This window comes from Camellia sinensis, unplaced genomic scaffold, assembly GCF_055761805.1.
Source record: "Camellia sinensis isolate YWXY unplaced genomic scaffold, ASM5576180v1 Unanchor4, whole genome shotgun sequence".
Lineage (NCBI taxonomy): Eukaryota > Viridiplantae > Streptophyta > Magnoliopsida > Ericales > Theaceae > Camellia > Camellia sinensis.
The window spans coordinates 9844865-9870228 of record NW_028129277.1 but is presented as its reverse complement, the minus strand read 5'-3'; the positions used below and the strand labels follow the sequence as shown (position 1 = coordinate 9870228).

The window sequence follows — 25364 nt, the reverse complement described above, 5'->3', positions numbered from 1 at the left end:
GTTCTATCGATCATTTTCAATTGGGGGAAAATGTGAGGTGTTGTTTAATATTAATATTTCTCTCAAGCATAGTCATTTATATAACTATATATATATAATTATTATACAAATAAAAGTTCATATTTAGAGGGTTTCAGGTCAATTTCGTACAAAATTATAATGAAGTCCAAAGGTATTGAAAGTGAAATTCAATTCAACAGTGGTTCATCAATGAAGTGTTTTGCCAATTTCGAATAACATAATCTTCTACTTGCCAGCGATTTCTTATTTTATATTTTTACTGTCCTAAAAATTATATAAAATAAGAACACAAACAATTTCAATTATTGACAAAGTGACTATTTTAGCTTATCCATTTACTTTAATAACTTTTAACTTATTTCATAGTACAACAACTTGCATTAATATAGCTCGAGCGACATTTTTCATTTCAAAATAAAGGACTTTAAACTCTTCAAAATATATTCATTATATGTTATATTGCTCTGTAATATTTCATTATATTTATTTGATCCCCAACTTATTTAATTCTTATCTCAATGATGAAATGACGGCTTAGTTATATTTTACGCCCTTCTAATCTAACTGAAAACCACATAAACCCCCAATTGCAGTCTACAGTAAAGGGTACAACCCAGCTTCGTTAACAGGTGTACCAAACATTCTAAAACTTATATTAGTTTTGATGAAGCCTTTCATTTCTCTGTCATGACACTGCAAATCTATGTCTGTATGTATTTATCTTTGTACATTTACACCACTTACGCACTATGCACCACTAAAATGTTGGCTATCTCACCCACTGTTTCAGTTAATAGAAGATGGGTTCATTATGAAAATTCAATTGTCATTTCAGTAATCAAATGTGTATGTACAAGAATTATGTCTCATACACACAACATTGTCTTGTGCAGGCGAAAGATCAGCCGAAATTGAAATGCCGACGATCTGATTTGGGCATATACGACACCGCCTTAGACCATACAGCCCTATGTTGCCTACTGTGTGCGGAGTTCTATAGGGTGTACCGGATTGGACCTATTCGATTGGACCACCATCTTATTACACCTCTCGTAGAGAGGTGGCGCATAGAGACGCGCACATTTCATTTCCTTGTCGGAGAGTCCACGGTTACAGTACAGGACGTGGCTATTCTATTTGGCCTACCGGTTGATGGAGACGCAGTCACTAGAAAAGACCCAGGAAATAAGTTGGATGATTTGATAGCGTTATTTGTGGAGTTGTTAGGAGCAACACCTACACAACAAGACTTCATAGGATCATCACTTAAGTTGAAATAGATATTAGAGCATTTCTGTCACCTTCTACATGATGCACCCGATGAGACGGTTCATCATTACGCTCGAGCCTATATTATGTGGCTTATTGGGGGGGTGCTCGTCCTCGATAAGTCACAAAATATAGTGAAGATGATGTTTTTGCCACTACTTAGAGACTTTGACTGTATCCAGGAGTACAGCTGGGGTAGTGCCACATTGGTATGTTTGTATAAGATGTTGTGTCGAGCGACTAAGGCTGATACAAAGGAGATGGCTGGGCCACTTGTGTTGTTACAAGTGAGTTGCAATGACTTGTAGTTTTATCTCATATTCTCAATTGCCATGTTTTCTAAAGTGCCTAGTGTAATAAATTAATAATGGCATCATTCATTGTAGGTTTGGGCGTGGGAGAGATTGAGCAGGATCGCCCCTAGTCGAAAGTCGAACATTACTGCTGGCGAGCGTGCCACAGGGGAGGGCAACCAACTGTTACCACCTGGCCTGCGAGCTTACAAGTGGAGGGTTCCCTTCAACTACGTGGTGATATCAACTAATGTTAGTGTCATCTTCCGGGACCAGTTCGACCGCATGATAGAGGGGGAGGTTTGTAATTTGTTCATGTCAATTTGGCCATTTTCATGTTTGTCGACCTCCAGTGTATGGATAGATCTCTAAATTATTGCATCGTTATTGCGGTTCATATGGGAGCCTTACAGGACGGAGAATGACATCATGACCAGCTTCCCATCATATTGTACCGTTGGTCGAGACATATGGATGGCACAAGTGCCATTTATATGCTTCAATATCATTGACTGGCATCTCCCCGACCGAGTGCTTAGACAATTTGGACGAGTTTAGAGTGTGCCTGATCGTTTTGACGCCCACTTGGCGATGTATTTTAGAGATAGGCGTGGCAAAATGGCCATTGATTGGGCAAAGGAATACTAGACATTTATGGACGAGTAGAACAACCGACGTAACACCATTGTCCATGCTAAGAGGAGCAATGAAGGGCTTACATCTTCCGACCTATACATGTTATGGTTTCGCCGTCATACACGTCTAGTACTGAGTAATCCGAGTGACATTGCCGCCTTCGGATACCAAGGCGTCGGGGGTAGTTTAGAGGGATTGGTAAGTTCTTTATATTCTCCAAAACAACATTTGCTTAAGTTTGTGTATGTTTGTTATTTGGCATCGATGGTTACGTAACACAGCTATTATGACATTATAGGTTCATAGAGTTGCGAGGGCATATCACGTGGCAGACGCTGCCCATATTACACGCAATGGTAGAGAGACATTGGATGCCATTGCTGAGATATGGGAGTTATTGTACAATGGTTTGCAACAGGTGCACCGACGTGACCAACTAGATTTCGGCCACTTTGGCGAGGATCCTTATATGGGAGTAGATATTACAGTGACATCAATGTCGCACCCGAATATGCCATCCACTGAGCCATCGACATCAATGCCATCAACATCAATGCCTCCACCGCATCCTACTCCACGTCATGCACATCAATCAGACAATTTCGATATAGAACACTTTGGTGAGGGGCCTTCCATGGGTCTGTCCCCTCATGGTCCATCTACAGCAATGTGTACACCGTAGACTTCCCCACCTGAATGTACCAATCACACATCCTAGTTTGCCCCTGAGGTAGATCCTCTAATGTCCGAACATACTTCTAGACAGCATGGCCATATATTGAACCCCTCCTGGTCACCACCCCCACATAGGACAGCGGTTGGTACCCTGGTGACTCCCTTAGCACCACTGTCTACTACATGTCTGTCTACTGTGATTCCCTCTGCATCGACCTTGACCGCACCTGAATGTACCAATCACACATCCTAGTTTGCCCCTGAGGTAGATCCTCTAATGTCCGAACATACTTCTAGACAGCATGGCCATATATTGAACCCCTCCTGGTCACCACCCCCACATAGGACAGCGGTTGGTACCCTGGTGACTCCCTTAGCACCACTATCTACTACATGTCTGTCTACTGTGATTCCCTCTGCATCGACCTTGACCGCACCCGACCCTTTCACAGTACCATCATCTCTTACCCCACCATCATCTCCTACACCACATATAACCTTCACCTACCATGTTGATCGACTCATTACCAATGACTTCCACATTGACGGGGAGGGGAAAGGCCAGGTCCATGCACCTACCAGAGGGACAGGTAAGGGTAGAGGTTGTGGCGGCCGTCATGGTGTAAGTAAAGGCCGAGGGTGACGGCGACGGTGACGGTGACACCGAGCAATAGACCATGACAATAATATAGCAGATTATGGCATTTCACAGCTTAGTGCCGTATGTGAAGGTTTACCGGAGGTGGTATCAAATGATTATACTGCACCCATTGACGATGTGCAGCAAGCTTCTACAGAAACCGGCGAGGGAGTCGTACGTGCAGCAACGCAAGATATACAGAGAGCATATAGTAAGAGACCCAAGAGACAAACCCATGGAAGGGGTTGTGGAACAGGGGAAAAATTAGGACATTAAGAACAACCAACATTGGTAAGTATCTTCACACATTATCTTCAGGTGGTGTTTTCACTTGGATTAGTCTACCTTGTTTAAGTTGTGGCTTATTATATAGTTCTGGCTTTTGGCTTATCTTATCTTGTAATTGTTTTGTTGTCAATAATGGGGTTGAGGACGTGAACTGTGCACAAAATATGGGAAATGTCATACTTATATCACATGGCAGGATATACCGCTTGGGTTGGCTGTTAATATTAAGGGCAGGTCTTTGCTTGCCACTATTTCTAGTCTTGCTGTTAGTTTGCAGGTTATTCTGGGGAGAGCTGGCCAATTTGTGGATGTGTGGGTTGAGTGATGTGAGGTTATCCCATAAATATTGTGTGAGAGGGTGAGGTTGTGGGTTGAGTGAATGGAGCAATATTATTCTTTGTCTCTCATAGTTTGTTAATGCAGGTTCTTAGGGATGGTAGGTTTAGTGATGGTAAGCTCCTATATCTGGCTGACTGTTTTATTGGTGCAGGTTTTTGCTGGTCTAATTTAGAGGAGTTAGTCGTTGTGGGTAAAGTGATTGAGTCAAACATTGTTTGAATAGTTTGTTATTTCTTTGTATTTAACTGTTATTTGTTGCTGAGTTTGAGTGTTTTCTGAGGGTTGAGTGATGATAGTCAGTATCATGTGAGCTTAGTTTGTGTTAGCTATTGTTGAATTGTCCTATTGATTTGTTGATTGCTTGGCTATTTTTAGGATCATTTGACTGAATGATGCGGTAGAGCAAGCTATCCGATTTGGTGGATATTGTCCTAATTGTTGTCTGCTAAGATTCTAGATGCTGCTGCTGCTATTTTTGTTACTGTTTTGAAGGAAGGGCTAGCTGCTTGCTGTGTTTCTTGCTTGTTGTTTCTTGATTCTGGTTGTTGCTGGTTGTGTGTTGCTGCTGCTGGCTTGATGCTGTTGTGGATGCGTCGTGATGGTATTCATACAGTTGGAATATTTACTTTGTTATTATGTTTGTAATAGTTATTGTGATACTATATGTATTTCCTGGACCTAATTTTGGCCTTCCATGTGGGATGTACATGGTTTATTCTATAAATAGGTCTTGTTTATATTTGGGTGTACTTAGTGTTGGGATTTTTCTTGCTCCCCATCTGCTTCTGTGCTTATGTGGTGTTTGAAAAGGTGTGTTGTTTTTTCTTAATGGGTTGAGCTTCCAAAAAAAACTCCAAGTTAATGTTGACTTGTATTGGGTTGTTATTATATAGATTTTTGTTTCATCTTAGTCAAATGGGTGAATATCATATTTTTACTCACCAAACATAAAAATAGGTTTGTATACATTTTTTTTTGGTTGAGGAGTGCTCTTTCCCTTGCAATTCTTTATTAGTTCATCACTTTCTTTATTGAATTGCAATGAGTTAATGAATGTTCTGGATTAATTAATGGACTCTCTCAGATTTCTTTAATGCTTTGGAATTTTCATGTTTGGTCTTTGAATTTTCAATAATTAGATTAAACATTAAGCTTTTAATGTTTGGTTTAGAAATAAGTCTAATATAGTGTGTATAGTTATGTATCTTGATATATAACTGTTGAATTTTTAGAGATTATGTGGCATGCTTGTTATGAATAATAGGAATGTATGTTGAATTATGTGAATACTTAAGGTTTTTTTTTTTTTTTTGAAACATGATATACAAGTCCATTTTTTATACCCACTTTATAGACTCAATGATGTGTCAAGAAGATGATTGGTTGATAATCAGATAATATTTAATTATCAATCAATCATCTTCTTGACATATCAGTAGACCTATAAAGTAAGTCTAACTTTTCCGCCTGAATAACTATTCTTTTCTTTTTGTTTTTTAAAAAGATTTTGTTGCAGTTTAATTTTGTAATATGATAGGTCTTTTTTTTTTTCTTTTCTTCTTCTTCTTCTTCTTCTTCGCTTCTCTTAAGCGACATTTGGATTTAGGATATAAAGGGAATTTGTTGAGTGAATGGAAAATGGAACATTAAAAAGTTAACCCTTTTTATTTGATGACTATTTTTTTTTTTTACCTTTTTTTTTTTGCTTTTAGTGAATTGTTTTTATTTTGGTTATTTATTGAACTGCTATTTTAAAAAGTTTAGGCTTATTCGTCTCGAAAAAAAAATCTACTTTATTTAGTTTTTTTAATTTTGTTTATGAATTTTTTTTTAAAAAAAATTACTTTTTAGATGTCTATGAAGACTTTTGAAAAAACTTAAACTTATTTTGGAAATTTGTTTTAATAATTTTTTTTATGATTTTTATGAGAGTATTACTCCTTGGAGTAAATAAGCTATTGTGCAGTATGATTTTTTATGATGTGTATTGAAAAAGGTATTTGTAGACACTATTATCCTAGTTCATTTCTGAACCATACCACCATTTGCAAAAACACTATTATCCTCACTGGCTCAAAAAGAGAGAGACAGAGAGAGAAAACAAAATTAAGGTTTATGCTTTCAAATTTGTAGACATTAGGAGTGTCATGAAAATTTACCCCCACCAATTACCCACCAAATAAAATTAAAATAGAAATATAATATCATGAATAAAAGTAAACACAAAATCAGAACAATGTTGCATTGCATAACAAGAATATATTGTACAAGTTCACATTAGAAAGATACAAAACTTAATGCAGCATCTATTCCAATAGAACATGGAAAATGTTGCGGTGAGGAAAACAAATGCATTTTGACAGATAAAACAGAATTTGTTAGCTGGAGAAACAATCTCAAAGCCAAGTGGTTGGTCCAGTGTGGGGACTAATAAAGTTCAGACAGATGAACTGCCGCCTTCAACAACACAAAAAATAGAACATGTAGCTCAGTCAAAAGCTTCCTTTAACTAGGGCTCCTCAAATAGTGATCCTCTATGTAAAGAATTTCAATCTCCACCAGAAAAGAATAAAGAGTCGCCTTTCAATTTCTAGAAGTCCAGTCAAAATGATGACTCTGGTAAGGAATGGGGGTTGACAAAAACTAAATTTGGGGGCTGGACAAACAAGCTCAAAACCAAGTGATTGGTCTAGTTGGGGGACTAATAAAGTTCAGACAAGCGAACTACCGCCTTCAACAGCACAAAAAATAGAACAGATAGCTCAGTCAAAAGCTTCCCTTAACTAGGGCTCCTCAAATAGTGATCCTCTACGTAAAGAATTTCAATCTCCATCAGGAAAAAAAAAAGAGTCACCTTTCAATTCCTGGAAGTCCAGTCAAAATGATGACTCTGGTAAGGAATGGGGGGTTGACAAAAAACTAGACTTGGGGGCTGGACAAACAAGCTCAAAGCCAAGTGGTTGGTCTAGTTGGGGGACTAAGTTTCAAACCCAATTGGTTTTACTTGATTTGCTTGTCAAAATAACTATTTACAATTAATTATACCCAAACAGGTTGTTTTCTGCAGCTCTTTAAAGAAATTGACGATTCCCTTAGTATACAATATCAATCAACGTAAGGCCAAAAATGTAAGAAACTAGACTTGTAACCAGTTCTAATGATCCTGATATGATAATTTTTGGATTTATACCCAAAGAGAACAACACTTCCGAAATTATTGTTTAACACCAGTTTTCTGGACAGATTTGAATGCACCAGTTAATATAGATTTTGACTCCCAAAAATTATGAGAAAATTATGATATGCAATTCAATATGTAATTAATCTACTATAAAAATTTCAGTTCAAAATTCATCTGTTTGATAAGGTTTCTTGATTTTTAAAGATTGTTGTTATGTGCAGAATTTCATACTCATAGATTGTACCCTCAACTTTATGTACCAATCTAATATTCCTCAAACTACATAAAAGACACATGATATTCACAAACATTGGTGGCCAAATACTCCTACCTAACCCACGTTTCACTCCCAAGATCCACTATTACAAGCAAAAACACTCATTGAATATAACCCATGCCATATACTTGTTTTTCATACATCCATTATACCTATTACACTATTTCACACCAACTATTAACCTGATAGATATTCAAGCCACCTAATCAGTTAAGCTTTCATTTATTTTTCTTCCAATGAATGCATATAAACATAAATACAAAATAACTATATTCACAGAATAATGGTTTCTACCTTGGAGATGGAGTTATTCAAGCACCAAACTAGTTGTTCAATTTTCACCAAAAGCTACTCGTATCTCCTCTTCATGGCTGCTAGTTGAATAATATGAGAGTTTAGGGTTACCCACACACTTTAAAAAATCTGACTCCCTTGTCTTTTTGCTTTTCTTTATTTATTTATTTTGTTATTATTAAAATCTTACCTCTAAATTAGAGATTTCCACCATAAATTTATTTTAGGTTTAAAAATTAATTAAAAGACCTTCAAAATATTTAATTTGCACTTTAGGATTCACCACCAAAATATTTGAGATTGTAATATTATTATTATTTAATTATTTACTTAATTTTTATATTCGGGTTCTCACAGAACAGGTAGGTCAGTCAAAAGCTTCCCTTAACAAGGGCTCCTCAAATAGTGATCCTCTACGTAAAGAATTTCAATCTCCATCAGGAAAGAAGAAAGAGTCGTGTTCCAATTCCTAATAGTCTAGTCAAAATGATGACTCCGGTAAGGAATGGGGGGTTGACAGAAAACTAAACTTGAAGGCTGGACAAACAAACTCAAAGCCAAGTGGTTGGTCCAGTTGGGAGATTAATAAATTTCCAAAAAAACTACTTTTGGAAATTCAAAAACCAAGTAAGTTTTGGATTTAAAATTTATAAAAATTATTTTTAATATATACAACCAAACAAAATTTTAAGTTTGACAAACTCTTTTAAAAAATGTAATTATAATATTCATTTGAAAATCCAAAACCATACGGATCATCTATTTGAATAAATTCCATTTTAACCCAATACTTTTATATTCAATTACATTTTCATTCCAACAATATTTTCATACACTAGTCTTCCAATACTATTGGGTTAAGTGGGTGTGCGTGAGATTTGCAAATTTATTACGAGTGATTTCCAGAAAAAATGAAAATAACAATTAATCTTCCATACCTATGGGGTTAAGTGGGCGTGCGCGAGATTTACAAATTTGTTACAATTGATCTGCAGATAGGTACGTTACGACCAATGTTCAGTTAATGTTGTAAATGTTTCCCAAAATATTACAAATTGAATATTCAAAAGTTGATTTTAAAATAACTCCAAATGACAACAAAAATTCAAATAGTCATACTTTTCAATGAAATACAAATAGTTGGTCGTAACAACGAATGATGCATAACTTAGTTAAACACAACATTGCCTACATAAGCTTTATTTTTTCACACGTTGGGTAGTTAAATCATGGAGAGACTTGTCAAGCCATTCACAAATCCGTCAAAAATGCCTCAATAATGCAATGACATTGAACAGAGTTAATAAATTAACCCCCCTACGAATTGGTGAATTTTACATGGGCACAATAAACTTCGTACGCATGCGTGCTTCTTTCATACAGTGAGTAGTCACTTCGAAGTTACGATATCGAGGTCAGAAATATGGTGTTTTGAAGAAATTTGAGATTCAATCATAAAATCAAATGGAGGAGGGTAGAAGATAAAATGTTATACTAGTTCGTGACTTGTCAACATGTAGTGACTTGTCAACTCAGTTTGGTTGGGTTTTGTCAGTTTTTTCAATTTTTCTTACATCCCTCGTTACAGTGAGTAGTCAGCGAGTTGTCACATCGAACATGCAAGTGAGTTATGTTCCAAGAAATTCAAGTTGCGTTTCTAACACCCCTCGCCCTTTTTACAGTGTCAAATCATGTGACTTGGTACACAGTATTTTCTTTCATTATTTTTTCATTCTAGTGACAACTCATACCTTGTTCGTATATGTGGGATTGCCATGCAGAGGCATTTATTTTCTATGGTTTTTCCTTCAGTGTCACATGGATTGTCAAATTCAAGTTGCGTTTCTAACGCCCCTCGCCCTTTTTACTAGATTGACAGTGTCACATGGCAATAGTGACTTTGCGCATACGCTTTAATTTTCACTGATTTACCTTACAGTGAGCATGCCTTTTTTTGTCGGTATATGCAGATGGATTGTCAAGTCATGTGACTTGGTGCACAGGCATTGCTTTTCTCTGTTTTCTCATTACAGTGACAACTCATCTCTTATTGATATATGTGGGATTGTCAATTTATAAAGTCACATGGCAACAGCGAATTCACTGATTTACCTTACAGTGAGCATGCCCTTATTTTATCGGTATATGCAGATGGATTGTCAAATCATGTGACTTGGTACACAATATTTTCTTTCATTGTTTTTTCATTCTAGTGACAACTCATACCTTGTTCGTATATGTGGGATTGCCATGCAAAGGCATTTATTTTCTATGGTTTTTCCTTCAGTGTCTTTCTAAAGCGGTTCATAACCAACTATATAAATGACTAAAGGTGAAGACACAACCTTACAACTTATTTCGCCCTACGAAATTATCATTCATTTGTTTAAAAAAATTAGCATGGCTACACGATTCATGGGAGGGAGTGCGAATCGCAGAGGTGGTAGGAACTTGCAAAGGGGTAACAGTTCACGACAAGGAGGGGGAAGGGGACGTGGCGATGCTGAAGACGAAACAACAATACATGTTTTAGATTATGCTTGTGGTTATCGTGATAGGTTTGGGAAGCGACATTTTTTGATGCCTAAGTATTATCGAGTTCAAAGAGGTTCATGTATGGAGCCATCTGACAATCAAACAGTATATGGTTTAGCTGACGCTGTTCTTCTCAAATGGCCCGCACTATTTATAGAGCGAGTACAATTGGAAACCTTAAGTCGGGAAAATCAACTTAAGGTGCCAAAAGCACATTCTGTTGAGATCCAAAAAGAAGATCCTGATAATGTTGATCGACTATATGAAAGACTACAACGTGAGATTTCTCAAATGCGTCGTAGGTTAGCCCACGATATGCAACTATATATAGTTAAGAAGGATGCCCAGAAGAACAGAAGAGAAGCAAATGTTGCGGCTATCAAGAGTATCATGGAGGATCCTGTACTTGTCTCTGACCCTGAACTTTTGGATTATTCAGACTCTGAGATTGCCGATTTAAGCGCGAATTAGGTGTTTATGTCTATACTTTGGCAATATTAGGTTATGCATTAATATGTAATGTGTGTGTTAGACTAAGTGTTTCCGTTATGAGCTTGTCAGATTTTCTGCCTAATATTTGTCTATATAACTGTTATGTTTATGTATTGTGTGTTCAGTTCAGGGTGTCCAGGATGTATATATTGTGTATTCAGTTCATGGGGTCCAGAATGTATTTTTGTGGGAGACTTATGTCTGTACTACCTATGTAACTGAAAACTGTTACATTTGCAACTTCAATTATGTTGTTTTCATGCTCGTATGAGTATTTAGTAAATTAATGACTTTGTATATTATGTATTAAGTTTTATTACAAAAATGTTGACAAAATTTATTTTAGGGGCAATATACATTCTCTTAACTTGTTTATCTTCTCAATCGTGACAATCTAAAAATGTAACCATCATTCATTGAATATAACAAATAACGTTCTCATTCTTAAAAAAAATACACTGCCAATTGAATAAAACAAATAACCTTTCCATTCATTCATTCATTCATTGCACAACATCAGTCTTATGAAATAAGCGAAACCAATTGAATCACAATAACATCAACTCCAACCCAATATTTATATTACATAAGTTCCTGTCCGTAATCAGACACCAAATTACATACAAGTTACATTACATAGCAAAAAATGGAAAAAGTACCATTCGTATGTAAAAAATACATCAACAAAATTTGAGGTCTTTCTCTTCTTCCTTCTTGCTACAGCTCTCGCGGTGGCCTTTGTCTTCTTGGCCTGCTCCGCGGTGTTCTTCGCGTCTCATCCTTCATCGTTGTTTGTCAAAGTCCAGAGTGTGTGGGTGTGCTTCGGACTGTAGAGCATGTATATCACCTTCTAACCCAAAACAAAGACGAAAGAGAAATTTTTTTTTTTATTGAAAATGGTTAGAAAACGGTTTTACTAAACCGATTTTCTGAATTACATTATCACCTTCTAACCCAAAACAAAGACAAAAGAAAAAAATATTTACATGAAAACGGCTTTAGTAAAGCCGTATTAGAAAACGGTTTTAGTAAACCTGTTTTCTGAATTACATTATCACCAAAACAAAGACAAAAGAAATTTTTTTTTTTACATGAAAACGGCTTTAGGAAAGCCGTATTAGAAAACAATTTTAGTAAACCCGTTTTCTGAATTACATTATTTGTGGCAATTTATATTTATGTTGAAAAATATAAATTGGGAAAAAATTACTAAAAAATGATTTTACAAAAACCGTTTTATATAAACTCAAAATTAATTACACGTTAAGTAAAAATGATTTTTCTAAAGCCGTTTTTATGAAGGAAAATTTTATTATTTTTTTATTCATCAAAAATGGCATTGGCAAAACCGTTTTAAAGAAAATGGCTTTAGCAAAATCGTTTCACCGTATATTGGGAATAAAGTAAAAAACACACCCTAGAATGGGACTAAAATATTGAGAATGCCATAGTCAAGGAAATTGGCCCTCATCACACTACACACGTGCACATCCTAGATATTTGTTCAATTTAATTGATGATTAGAATTAACTTTAATACATAATTATCCATTAACTTTATTAAACCCAATTTGATCTTAATTAACACATAATTTAGTTACTCATAATTCATCAGAAATCCCACATAATTTAATTAATCTAAGCGACATCAATTGAGGTCTAATTAATTATATTTAAATCTATCAGTTTGAATCATATTTTTAATCAAGCTCCCAAAAGGCTCCAAATATCAAATTAACCTTATTTCCATCATCAATTTTGGTTTCTTAGATCTTTAAGGCCTTCAATTTCTAATCAAACCCAAAATCCTTGTCAATAAATTTCATATTCACGTTGGATACCTCATAAATAGATTTAAGTCATAATAATCTTAATTCCCAATCCTCATAACTTAATTAACTCTAATTCGGGCCCAAATCATCAAATTCCATTTTTTTTTATTTTTTTATTTACAAAAAAGAATCAAATATTTAATTAAACTCCCATATGATCCGATACTCGAAATTAAACTGATTCAACTCATCAACTTCACATTCTTAAGCCATTTAGGCTTTCAATTTTTAATTCCAAAATAAATCATTTATCAAATCATATACGAATCAATCTCCATAATTTTAAATCCTCAATAGAATCATATACGAATCAGTTTCCATAATTTTCATAAATCCCAAATTAAATTAGAATAAATGGTAATTAAAATTCAAATCTCCTTAATTAATTAAAAGCTAATTATTATACGTGGTGGGGTCGTCACATATACGGTGTGACTTGTGAAGTATACACTGATCATAAAAGCCTCAAATACTTTTTCACTCAAAAAGAACTAAATATGAGACAGAGATGATGGCTTGAGTTAATCAAGGATTATGACTTGCAAATCTTGTACCATCCGGGAAAAGCCAATACCGTTGCAGATGCCTTGAGCTAAAAATCCATGGAAAATTTGTCATGTTTACTTACCGATCAAAAGGAGTTAATATGTGATATAGAAAGGAATGAGATTGAGATTGTACTGCGTGAACAAGTCAGGATCTTAGCCGCCATTTGTGCTTAACATGCAATCATTGAAGAGATTAAAGAGAAACAACATAAAGATGAGTTCTTGAAGAAACTTTTTGATGAAATTGACTTAAAACTGAGGCCCGGGTTTGTGATTGAAAATGATGTGTTAAAATTTTAGAATGGACTTTGTGTATCGAATTATCTTGATTTAAGGAAACGTGTTATGATCATGGCTCACAATTCAAAGTTCGTTATGCATCCGAGGAATACCAAGATGTACCATGACTTGAAACAAAACTTCTAGTGGCCTGGAATGAAGAAAAACATTGATGATTTTGTGGCTCGATGTTTGCATTGCCAACGAATCAAAGCTGAACATCAACAACCCGCTGGATTACTTCAGTAGCTTCCAATACCGAAATGGAAATGGGAACATGTCACGATGGACTTCATTGTTGGACTGCCTTGTTTCTCTCAAGGTATGGATTTTATTTGGGTAATTGTCGACCGTTTAACTAAGTCTGTCAATTTTCTGCCTGTTAAAACTATTTATAATGCGGACAAGTTAGCTAGCATGTATGTGAATAAAATTGTGAGATTATATGGTGTACCGGTATCTATTGTATCTGACAGAAATTCTAAGTTTACATCAAGATTCTGGCAGAGTTTACAATAGGCTTTGGGCACTGAATTGCGATTGAGTAGTGCCTACTACCCACAAACAGACGGCCAAACTGAACGAACAAATCAAACTTTGGAAGATATGTTACGAATGTGTGTATTAGACTTTCAGGGGAATTGGGAAACCTACTTACCATTGGCCGAGTTTGTGTATGAAAACAGCTACCATTCAAGTATTGGTATGGCTCCTTACAAAGTTTTGTACGGTAAAAAATGATGATCTCCGATATGTTGGGCTGCGGTAAGTGATCGACCTTTGTTGGGACCGGAACTGGTGCAAGAAACGACTAAAAATGTGAAATTGATTCAACAAAGATTGAAAACTACATAAAGCCGCCAAAAGAGTTATGTTAATGTCCAAAGAAGAGACAAAGAATATGAAGTCAAGGATCACGTGTTTATCAAAGTAATTTCGATGAAGGGCCAAACGTGGTTTGGATTGAAAGGCAAGTTAGCATCGAGATATGTTGGACCGTATGAGATTCTTGAGAAAATTAACCCAGTGACGTATCGGGTAGCCTTGCCTCCAATCATGGAAAATATGCACAACATTTTTCATGTTTCAATGCTTCGGGATTATTTGAGAGATCCGTTACATGTTATTGAGCCGACATATGTGCTTTTGAAAGATAACTACACTTATGAGGAGAGGCCAATTCAGATTGTGACCTGTAGAATCAAAAGATTGGGGAACAAGAAAATTCCATTGGTAAAAGTTGATTGGAAAAATCATAGAGGGACTTATGCTACATAGGAAACGGAAGAAGATATGATGAAGAGATATCCGAATTTGTTTACGTTGGACCCAACATTCTTTCAAAACGAAGGTAACTCGAGTTTGGAGGACCAAACTCTTTAAGGGGAGAAGACTACAATAACCTCGACCTCTGATTAACGTTAATTCATGATTAAATATGCCTAATAAGTAATTAAGGTGAAATTCTAAAGAAATTGCATATGTGTGACATTATTTGTGCTCATATCTGTCTAATGTAGAAATATCTGTTTGAATTCCTATTTTGTTTTGTGAATTGAAGGATGAAATCGACTTGATGTGTGTGTTAGTTAGAATTTTGAGAACATTATAGTAAGTTCAATTGAAATTCGATTCCGAACGAATCAATTTAAATTAATTAATACCCTTGCCTAGCCTAAGTTAATTAAGGTAAATTAAGCCCACTAGTGGAGTCCATATAAGGCTAATATAAACCTTAGAACCTTTTATACTCTCTTATTCCTCATCTTTTGGCTCCAACGTGTGAAGAGAGAGAGATAGAGAGACAGAGAGAATTGAAATCAAATAAGGGAATTACTAGTCATCTAAGGGAAATTGACTTGAAGGCTCAAAGATAGAACAACGTAGAACTCAATTGAAGGTCTTAGGTGAGAGTTTGATTCTTAATCTTTGTATTTAAATTGTTAATGAAGAGAATTCAAGAAGTTTTGGTGACTAAGTAAGAGACTTGAGCTTTAATGAATGAATTCTATGCAAGCATGCATATATCATGGCATTTTGAATAGATTTCTAAAGAATTGTCACATGCATGTGTCTATCTTGACTTGGTTTGAGAATTCATCATAATTCTTACCATTTGACCTTTAATTAATCATGTTTTGGAAAGCCTTGGTTCAAAGTAATTCATACATGTCGTGTTCATGGCATATTCATAAATTTCAAGTTGGAGTTTTGGTTAATTAGCTTGCTTTTGGGCCTTGATTTAGTAAAATGATCTTCAAACCATGGTATTTTACAAGTTTTTACATGTTTTCTGGAGTTTTGGCCCAAAAAGATAAGTTTTAAGGTGTGTAGTTCAAGTTTGGACCTTGGGAGTGCAATATGGAAATTCCAGATTCTACGCTTCCGCTCGAGCGATAGAAGCTGAGCTTGAGCGACCACTCTATGAACTTGTACTTCCGCTTAAGCGACTTGAGGTCAGCTCAAGCGTGAAATACGAGCTCCCAGAAGTTTCATGTTTTTGTATACCGCTCGAGCGACAAGAGTTGCATTTGAGTGAGGACCTGAGTCTTACACTCGAGCGATCGTCAAGCGTGAAAATCACATAACAAGTACTTTTTAAAGTTTGCATATCGCTCGAGCGAAGAAGGTTGCGCTCGAGCGGCCCCTCACATGTTTGCATATCCGCTCGAGCGTATAAAATTGCCCTCGAGTGAGACCCCTGTTTTCAGCAAGTTTGGTTATGGTTCCAAAGTGTATTTTGGCATCCACATTGCCTCTAGGCATTTCTAGGCCATGATTAAGACTCTATAAGAGGTTAAGACCTAGAAACACACTAAGAATGAGGAGAAAGAAGTTATGTACCCAACAAGTGTGTGTTTCATTATGTGTTTCTGTTATGTGCATGTAGGTCACGCCTCACAAATTATCTGATTTGTTTGTTCTGCAAGTGGAGCCATCTGTGAGTAGTAACTTTGTAAAACTATGTTTACATCTAAGTAATTTCTTATATGATATGATATGACATGAAATGTTTTGTTTTATGAAATGTTATATTCTGTCCAATGAATAATTGTTCAATTTTTGGCAAATATTCGTGGCATCCTTAGCACAAGACCCTTGCCCGGGGGTAACAATACCGTGGTTTATAAGCAAGGCCCTTGCCTGGGGGTAATAATACCGTGGTCTCATGGTCCTTGCTTAGGGGTAACAATACCGCGGCTCAAGTATATTACAAGTTCCCGATACCGGAGGTTCCCTATGGGACTGACAAGCAATTTAACGCTAATGGATGTACCATGTAGAACAAAGCACGAACTCTAATTTCTGTTTGTAGATTGAACAAAAACATGAACATAATCTGTTTCTAATACGAACTCTGATTTCTATACTGTTATGGACATCATTCATTTAAACCCTTTATTTTTTTATTATTCTCTGGGCTTCCACTCACTCTATTATATTATGTATGTAGGTGAGCAGGCGCGTGACCAGGCCTAAGCTGTTGCTTGGAGTTTTGGGTCAGCCAGCCACTGTGTCTCCCGGGGAGGTTCCCTTTGAAATGTTTAGTTTGTAACCTCGCTACAGATGTTTTTGCTTTGTTTTGTTTAACTGTATATTGGGCTAAGTTCCCTTTTGGCATTATTTGTGTACTTGGGTGACGTAAGACTCATGTATTTATGACGTCACGTATATATATATATATATATAAGTTGTTTTGAAGTTTTCTATCTCATATATGTTAACACAGTTTTATGGACATTGTATATTTTCTATATTTGCTTCCGCAACCCCTTATTACATGTTACTTTGTTAAGAGGCCTTTGGTAATCAAAGTATTATTGGCCAGTTACGACGCTAAACCCATAGGGGTGAGTTTGGGTCGTGACAATGTGTGGGTGCAATAACTTTGCAGGATCTTTGTCTACTCACATGGTTAGTTCCCTACCTGACAAGTGTTTGAATGCTATTGGTCCTGGGCCAGCATTGCCTTCTCAAAGTTATTAGGCTTACTAGGCTTTAACACATGGGCGGTGAGCTGGGCCCTGAGTCGTGGACTGGGCCTCTTTGGGTGCCCATCAGCATCATATGTATATAATACATATATATTAATGGAACCCAATATTTAAGCACTCATATTTCAAGCAATTGTTAATAGGGATTGAAGTAGATGAACCATAGCCGATGGTTGAACTGATCGACATTTAGAGAAATTGATGGTGGTTGTTTTTTAATTTTTGTGTTTATCTTTTCTTCTTTGACTTTCTCCTAAGCCTAGGTTTATGAAAATTCAAAACATCTAGAGAAGAGCGAGAGATAGAATGAGGTTTTGATAGGGTAGTGGAAGGGATTTGGTGGTGGATTCGATAGTTGTAGTAGAGATATCGGAAATGGTCTTTATCTATACATTCATCATCGTCCTCATCTTCATCGTCGCCATTAGAGGATTGTTCGTTTTCTTCGTCAGGAATTGGTGGTTAATCCTCTAGCTTTTCTTCGATCGAGATAGTATATATATAGAGGTAGACAACAATGGTGGTGTTGTTGGTTGTAAAAGGTTGTCGAAAGAGGAGGTCATTGGAAACGGAGGGGAGGTTGTTGCAGGGAAGTTGGAGGGGTTGGAAGATGGGACTGCCGGTGGTGAGGGCTTCGGCGATAAGATGATTGCACAAGAAAAATTGAGGGTCCATAAGATGAAGGGTATGGTTGGAACTAAGGTGGGGGTTCAAAGAGAAAATAGAGGAGATTTATTTAGGTGGATAGGGGTTTAAAGAAGTGGGGGGTCAAAATAAAAAGTTAGGGGCATTTAGCAGCACTGGTATTATCGGTCAATGAAAAGTTGCAAAGATTAATTGGATAAATCTTATTTTCTATTAACCCAACATTATTGTGGTCCCTATCACAAACTAAGACTACCCATTAGATAGTGATCCTACCACACATATTCCTTTACATCTAATATAATATTTACTTATGTCTGTCTACGAGTTTCTAAATTAAGAGAACTAGTGAGTGTATATCCATCCGATGAATATACTTTTAAATATGTAAATATAAAGTTTAATTTTAAATTAAAAACATAAATTTATTGTTCAATTGATAAAGTTATTTGTTTAGTTAATTCACTTTTTAGAAAATTAATGTAGCGTTTGATAGAATTTTAGAATTATGATTTGAGAATAGAGTTGTAATTTGAGTTTGTGAGTTTTGAAATTATGATTTGCAAAGAGAAAATTTGTTTGGTTATGAGTTTTGAATTGAATTAAGGTAGCGTTTGGTAGAGTTTTAGAATTATAATTTGAGAATATAGTTGTATTTTGAGTTGTAAGTTTTGAAATTATGATATGAAAAAAGAAAATTTGTGATTATGAGTTCTGACAAGAGTTTTGAATTGAGTGTTGAATTTTTTAAATGAGTTTTAAAATAAAAAAATATAAAAAAATTGTTTGATTATGAGTTTTAAAAAGGATTTTCAAAATTTAATTAAGAAACTTGTAACTCATAGCCAAATACACAACTCATAACTCTATTAAAAATTCATAACCAAACTTTTTTTTAAAATTTAATTCTAAAAAATAACTATTGAAAAAATAAATAACTCATATTCTAAAATATATAATTTTTGTAAATTTTTTTAAAATACACCAAATATAAAAATATAATATATTTTGTAAATTTTTTTTAAATACATATAAAAATATAATATATTTTCGTATTTTTTATATTTTTTTATGTTTAATAAAATTTTTGCAAATAAATTTAATTTTTTTAAAAAATTATTAAAAATATAAAAATATGAATTAAAAATTTCAACTGCAATCCAAAATTAATGCAAACCAAAATTAACACAAATCCAGCTCGTCCTCTCTCTCGCTCGCTCTGTCATCCGTCTCGATTTCTCTCTGTAGGTGTGGGGTTGCTATCTACTCCACACACTCTCTCTCTCTCTCTACTTTCTCTTTCTATACCTACGCGCACCAACAAATGCTTTTTCTGCCCACTCTTTCTACGTCTTCTCTCTCTAAAAGTATAGATTGAAAATGCCGTTTTGCCTTTTTTGAAAGGGCATCGCTTCCAAGGCAAGCATGAAAAGCTTAACCTAAAACCCTAAACTTTTCAATTTTTTTTTTTTTTTTTTGTCTGTCTGTCTGTCTCTCATTATGCTCAATCAATCATTACGTTGATGTTGTTCATCGAATTGGTCTCTCAGATCTCTGAACTCTAAAAAGATTTCTCTACGTACACACACACACACATATATATCATATGTTTAGTGGTTCCCTGATTGATTAATTGCAGGTTTATTTGTGGATTGTGGAGCTACAATGGCGTCGAGGCATGGGTCGAAATCGAAGAAATCGAGCTCCAGAGGAGTGAATACGCCGTCTTCCTCTACGACGTCGTCGTCGAAGCATTTTCCGGAGACTTCCATTGAAGGTCTGAGTTCGCCGGCGTCGTCTGCGAGAAGTAAACCTCAATACTACTACTCTGAGACTCTGCCTCTGGATGCTTCTGCTTCTGCTGCTGACAGATCCAAAGAGAATGTCACCGTTACTGTCCGCTTTCGGCCTCTCAGGTCCTCCTTTTTTCTTAATTATGGATGAATGAATGAATTGGGTTTGATTTATTGTCAGCATTTTAATTTTTAAATTTTAAATTTGTGTGTGTGGGGTTAATTTGGTTGTAATTTGTGTGTTTGGAGCAGTCCGAGAGAAATTCGGCAGGGGGAGGAGATTTCATGGTATGCGGATGGTGAAACCGTTGTGCGGAATGAGCATAATCCATCAATAGCATATGCATACGGTACACTTAACATAATATAATACATTCGAGTATGCTCATGATGTATTATAGGAGTATATTTCATGCTTGTTAAGTTTATTATTTGAGTGGTTGAATAAGAAAAAAGGTCTTTTTAAAATTAATAATTATATATAGCTGCCTTTACATTTGACAAACGTTGTGCTGCTAAGAACTGGGTGGAGAAATAAATGAATGTTAATGATGAAACTAGTAGCCTAGGCACTTTTACTCATTTCCAAGGAAGGCTGGTTACATGGAGCCAGGGCTACTCCAAGGTGGCATTTTTTTCTCTATGGTGTTCAGCTTATTGTAATCCCTAATATCAATAATTTGATCCAAACAAGATAAGTGACAGGGAACTGGTGTTCTATGTGTAATAAGGACGGTGAAATCGGTAATCACCTTCTTATCGATTGCCATGTTGCAATAGAAGTTTGGATGATTGTTCTTTGTTTAGGCTGGTGCGTTTTTTCTTTCTTTTCTTTCTTTTCCCTTGAGCATGGTGGGCATAAGGGAAGAGGAGGAAGAAGATCTGACTTTTGATTCTCCTATGCGTTATATGGATCATCTTTTGATGGAATAGATGTCCACTTGTATAGGTTTGAAAGTACTTGAGTAAGTTCAACTCAACTCAAGTAGCTTTTGTCTCATTACTTTTTAATGAAATTTATTATAGATAGATAGATTTTGGAAATGAAAATGTCACATTGTGCCAACACCATGGGAAGCCTTCACTTTATAATAGTATAGATAGATAGATAGTTGACATATAATAAATATATAAAATTATATAACCCATATGTCTGCTCCCCGCAGGTCGTGTCCTACATTTTTTTAAAATTGACGAGGCTTAATATTGACTTTGGTGTGAAATTTAAAGGTATAGCTTGCGTAATTTTTTGACAATAGGTGAAATTCAAGGTTGGGGTTTAGGTATCAAATTGGGTTGAAAGATGGGCAAACCATAACTATAAATTCTGTGGTACTTTGGAAATTTAAGAGAAAAAGAATAAATGAGAGAGACTTCAAATCTATGATAAGGCATTTGAGTCTTACCTAGAAGAAATTAATGGAATATCACCAATAAAAGAGGGCAAAAGTTTGCAAAAATAACTTATCACTCTAACTTCTTAAATTGTCTATACGTGGTTCATTTTAGTTCACCAATTGTATCAAAAACTTAAGCTGTTAGGAAATAAGCCCAATAATGTATATTAAGTTGTCGAACACCCTCTCCCACGTTGAAATAGGGGTTTGAGTCAACTTGTACAATTTTAGAGCCAGACTCTAAAAAATGGATCAGATCAACTATTGAAATTGAAATTGCTACTGTCTTTAAAGAGACGATATCAAAGGAGTTCCATATCAACAAAGGCTTGTAACACAAGGGAGACAAAGGTCAAGATCGAAAAAGCTTACGTCTAAGAATCACAAGAAGCAAAGTTGACCAGTCATGTTGGGGTTCAACTATGCCTTTTTATTGTATATATAGATTGAGTTCTTGAACAATTTGCAAAGCAATGTTGATAATAGTATATCATCTAACATACAGATGCTTTTGAACATATTGTACATTTTGAGATTTGGGATCATCTAGTTTAGAATTTTTGGACTACAAGATAATCAAACCAAACCAAACCAAGCCTTATGTTCCATCAAATAAGGTCGGCTATATGAATCTCTCTTCTCTACTCGACTTTATCAATGGCCATTTGGTTAGTCAAATTAAGGCGATTCATTTTTCAATTTACTACACTAGCTCACATCAATCTAGGTCTGCCTCTTCCCCTAACACTTCCATCTACTGTTACTATATCATATCTCTTTACTATTGTTTCTGTTGGTCTCCATTATATATGATCAAACCATTTCAATCTATTCTCTCTCAATTTATCTTTTGTTGGTTCTACTCTTACCTATTCACAAATATACTTATTTCTAACTCTGTCTTTTCTAGTCTTGTCACACATCTATCTCAGCATCCTTATTTCAGCAATACTCATCTTATTTGCATGTTGTTTCTTAGTTGCTCAACATTTCATCTCATACAATATTGCTGGTCTAATAGTCGTTCTATAGAACTTTCTTTTAGTCCAGTGGGTACTTATTTATCAGACAGTACCCCAGATGCACTTCTCCACTTAAGCCACCCCGCCTTAATTCTATGGACCACATCTGATCCAATCTCCCTAATCGTTGTGATAATCGATCCTAAATAACGAAAATGTTCACTCTTAGGTAGTTATTGGTTCTCAATCTTCACTTCTCCTTTGCTTCCATTGTTAATGTTACTAAAATTACACTATATACTCTGTATTAGTTTTGCTTATCTGAATCCTTCAGATTCAAGCGCTTCTTTCGAAGTCTCTAATTTAGTGTTAACTTCTTCTCTGGTTTTATCCATTAATATGATATCATCTACAAAAAGCATACATTATGACACATTATCTTGAATATTTCTCATCAACTCCTCCATGATTAAAGCAAAAAAATAAGAATTTAAGGTTAATCCCTCGTGTAACCCAACAGTAATTGAAAATTTACTAGTCTCTCCAGCAGGCGATCTAATAGTGATCACCACACCTTCATACATGTCTTTTAATCACATCAATGTAACAATTTGTCACCAATTTCTTCTCTAACACCCATCAAATTATATTTCGAGAGACTCTATCATATGTTTTTTCAAGATCGATAAAAATTATATGAAAATCTCTTTTATTTTCTTTATACTTTTCTATTATTCTCCTCAAAAGATAGATCGCTTCTATTGTTTACCTATCAAGTATAAGTCCAAATTGATTTTCTAACACCTTTGTTATATCTCGCAATCGATGTTTCATCACTCTCTTTTAAACTTTCATTATATGACACATCAATTTGATTCCTCTATAATTGTCGCAATTCTGGGCATCTCCTTTATTCTTATAGATTGGCACTAAAAACTCTTCCTTCACTCCTCTGGCATTTTCCTAGGCAACAAAATCTTACTAAATAACCTAGTGAACCAAGCAATTCCCTTATTACCCAAACATTTCCAAGCTTCAATAGGGATATCATCGGATCCTAAAGCTTTATTCAATTTCATTTTCTTAAGTGCAATTTCTACTTCAAAGTTCATAATCTTGCGATGTAACCTGTAGTCTTGGTTTTTTTTATTATTGGCTACTTCTTTCCCTTTTGACCTTCCTCTACGTCCTTCATTTAACTTTTCAAAATAGTTCTTCCACCACTCCTTAATCTCTTCATCCTTCACCAATACCTTCCTCACTCTTAATGCACTTGACCTGATTAAAATCTCTTGTTTTCTTCTCTTATTTTAGCAATTTGGTATATTCTCTTCTCTTCCTCCTTTCTATCTAGTCTAGTGTATAGGTCATCATAGGCTTTCAACTTAATCTCTGTCATTACTTTTTTGACCTCCTTATTAGCCAATCTGTAGCTCTTAAGGTTTTCCTCAGTTCTATCATTTTGCCATTTTTTAAAGCATTCTTTTTTCGTCTTTACTACCGCTTGAACCTCCTCCCTTCACCACCAAGTTTCCTTAGAGTTGGGTCCCTTTCCTTCCGACTTTCTAAGGACTTCCCTTGAGATTCTCCTCATATAATTGGCCATCAAGTTCCACATAGTGTTAGTATCATCTTCTAAGTTCCAAATACCTTCTTTATCCATTCTATTCTTAAATATTTTTAGTTTATCCCTTTTTAGGTCCCATCATCTTGTCCTATGACGCCTACTAGCCTTCCTAGTTTGGTAACTGCCCTTTAAAGTATAAATCTACTACCAAAATCTATGTTGAGATATCAGGCTCTCTTCAGGAATCACCTTACAGTCACTGCATTTTAGACAGTCAAATTTTCTTACTAGAAAATAATCTATTTGGCTCCTAATTAACCACTCATAAAGATTATTAAATGCTCCTCTTTCTTCTTATACATGGTATTGGCCACTGCTAGGTCAGAAGCCAACGCGAAATCTAAAATACTCTCTCCAATCTCATTTCTATCATCAAAAACCATGCCTACTATGCACTCTCTCATAACCTAGTTTATTTATTCCTACATGGCCGTTGAAATCTCCACCTATAACTAGGTTCTCTTCTATGGGTATCTCCTGTAATACGTCATTCATTTAGTCCCAAAAATCTCTCTTAGTCTGATCATCTTATCCTATTTGAGGGGCGTATGCACTAATAACGTTAACTATATTCTTTCCAATAACTAGTTTAACTGACATAATCCTATCACATTTCCTGATGACTACAATTATATTTTCTATAAGACCCTTGACAACTATTATTCCTACCCTATTCTTGTGTCTATCCTTGCCACTGTAATATAGTTTAAAACTAGTATCTTCTATTTCCCTAACTTTCTCACCTGTCCACTTGGTTTCTTGTACGCGAACTATACTAACTCTCCTCCTAATCATGACATCTACTAATTCCATAGTCTTACCAGTTAAAGTTCCTACATTTCATATGGCTACCCTAAGCCTATAGTCTTAGACTAGTTTCTTTATCTGCCCTCATCTAGAAAAACGTGGAAATCTTCGCCCCATTTTTCATCGTACCCGGACGGCAATGCGGCGTCCCTTGCTCACTTTTCGAAACACTCGGAGGCAAGCGCAAAGCGTCACTTAAGGGAAACGACCTAGTATTTAATTGATTCAAAGTAGGATTCATTTTCATAAGGGATCTAAGAGGCTTTTTTACGTGTTGGTTGTTGGCTACCTAACACACAATCCTCCTCCTTTACTCGGGTTTGGGACCGGCAAAGTTGTTAAACAAGATTTTCTAGAATAAAAATATTAAGACACATTTAAATTATGCCTACCAAAAATGAAGAAAAGAAGCTTACAAAGCTATTTTTCAATCAATCAATTTTGTCATCTTTAGTAATTTCTCAAATTTTTTGCACAAATAATTGAAGAAAAATTAAAAGAAAAAAAAATTACTAAAGAAGAAAAAACTTCTAAAAAAAG

General features: G+C 35.4%; 1 protein-coding gene across 4 annotated transcripts in view; it reads left to right on the top strand.

Annotated features, from left to right (window-relative positions):
- Nucleotides 1–19389: 19389 nt before the first annotated feature.
- Nucleotides 19390–25364, top strand: part of LOC145788638 (kinesin-like protein KIN-7K, chloroplastic) — an 85098-nt gene continuing 79123 nt past the window's right edge. For 2 of the 4 annotated variants that reach the window (XM_082912656.1, XM_082912654.1), the window contains exons 1-3: nucleotides 19390–19657; nucleotides 19878–20154; nucleotides 20284–20381. In XM_082912656.1, coding sequence (XP_082768782.1) covers nucleotides 19904–20154; nucleotides 20284–20381 — 349 coding nt within the window. In that variant the 5' untranslated portion in view covers nucleotides 19390–19657; nucleotides 19878–19903. Of the gene's footprint in view, nucleotides 19780–19877; nucleotides 20155–20283; nucleotides 20382–25364 lie in introns of all 4 variants that reach the window. The other 2 variants (XM_082912657.1, XM_082912655.1) reach the window with 1 other exon arrangement.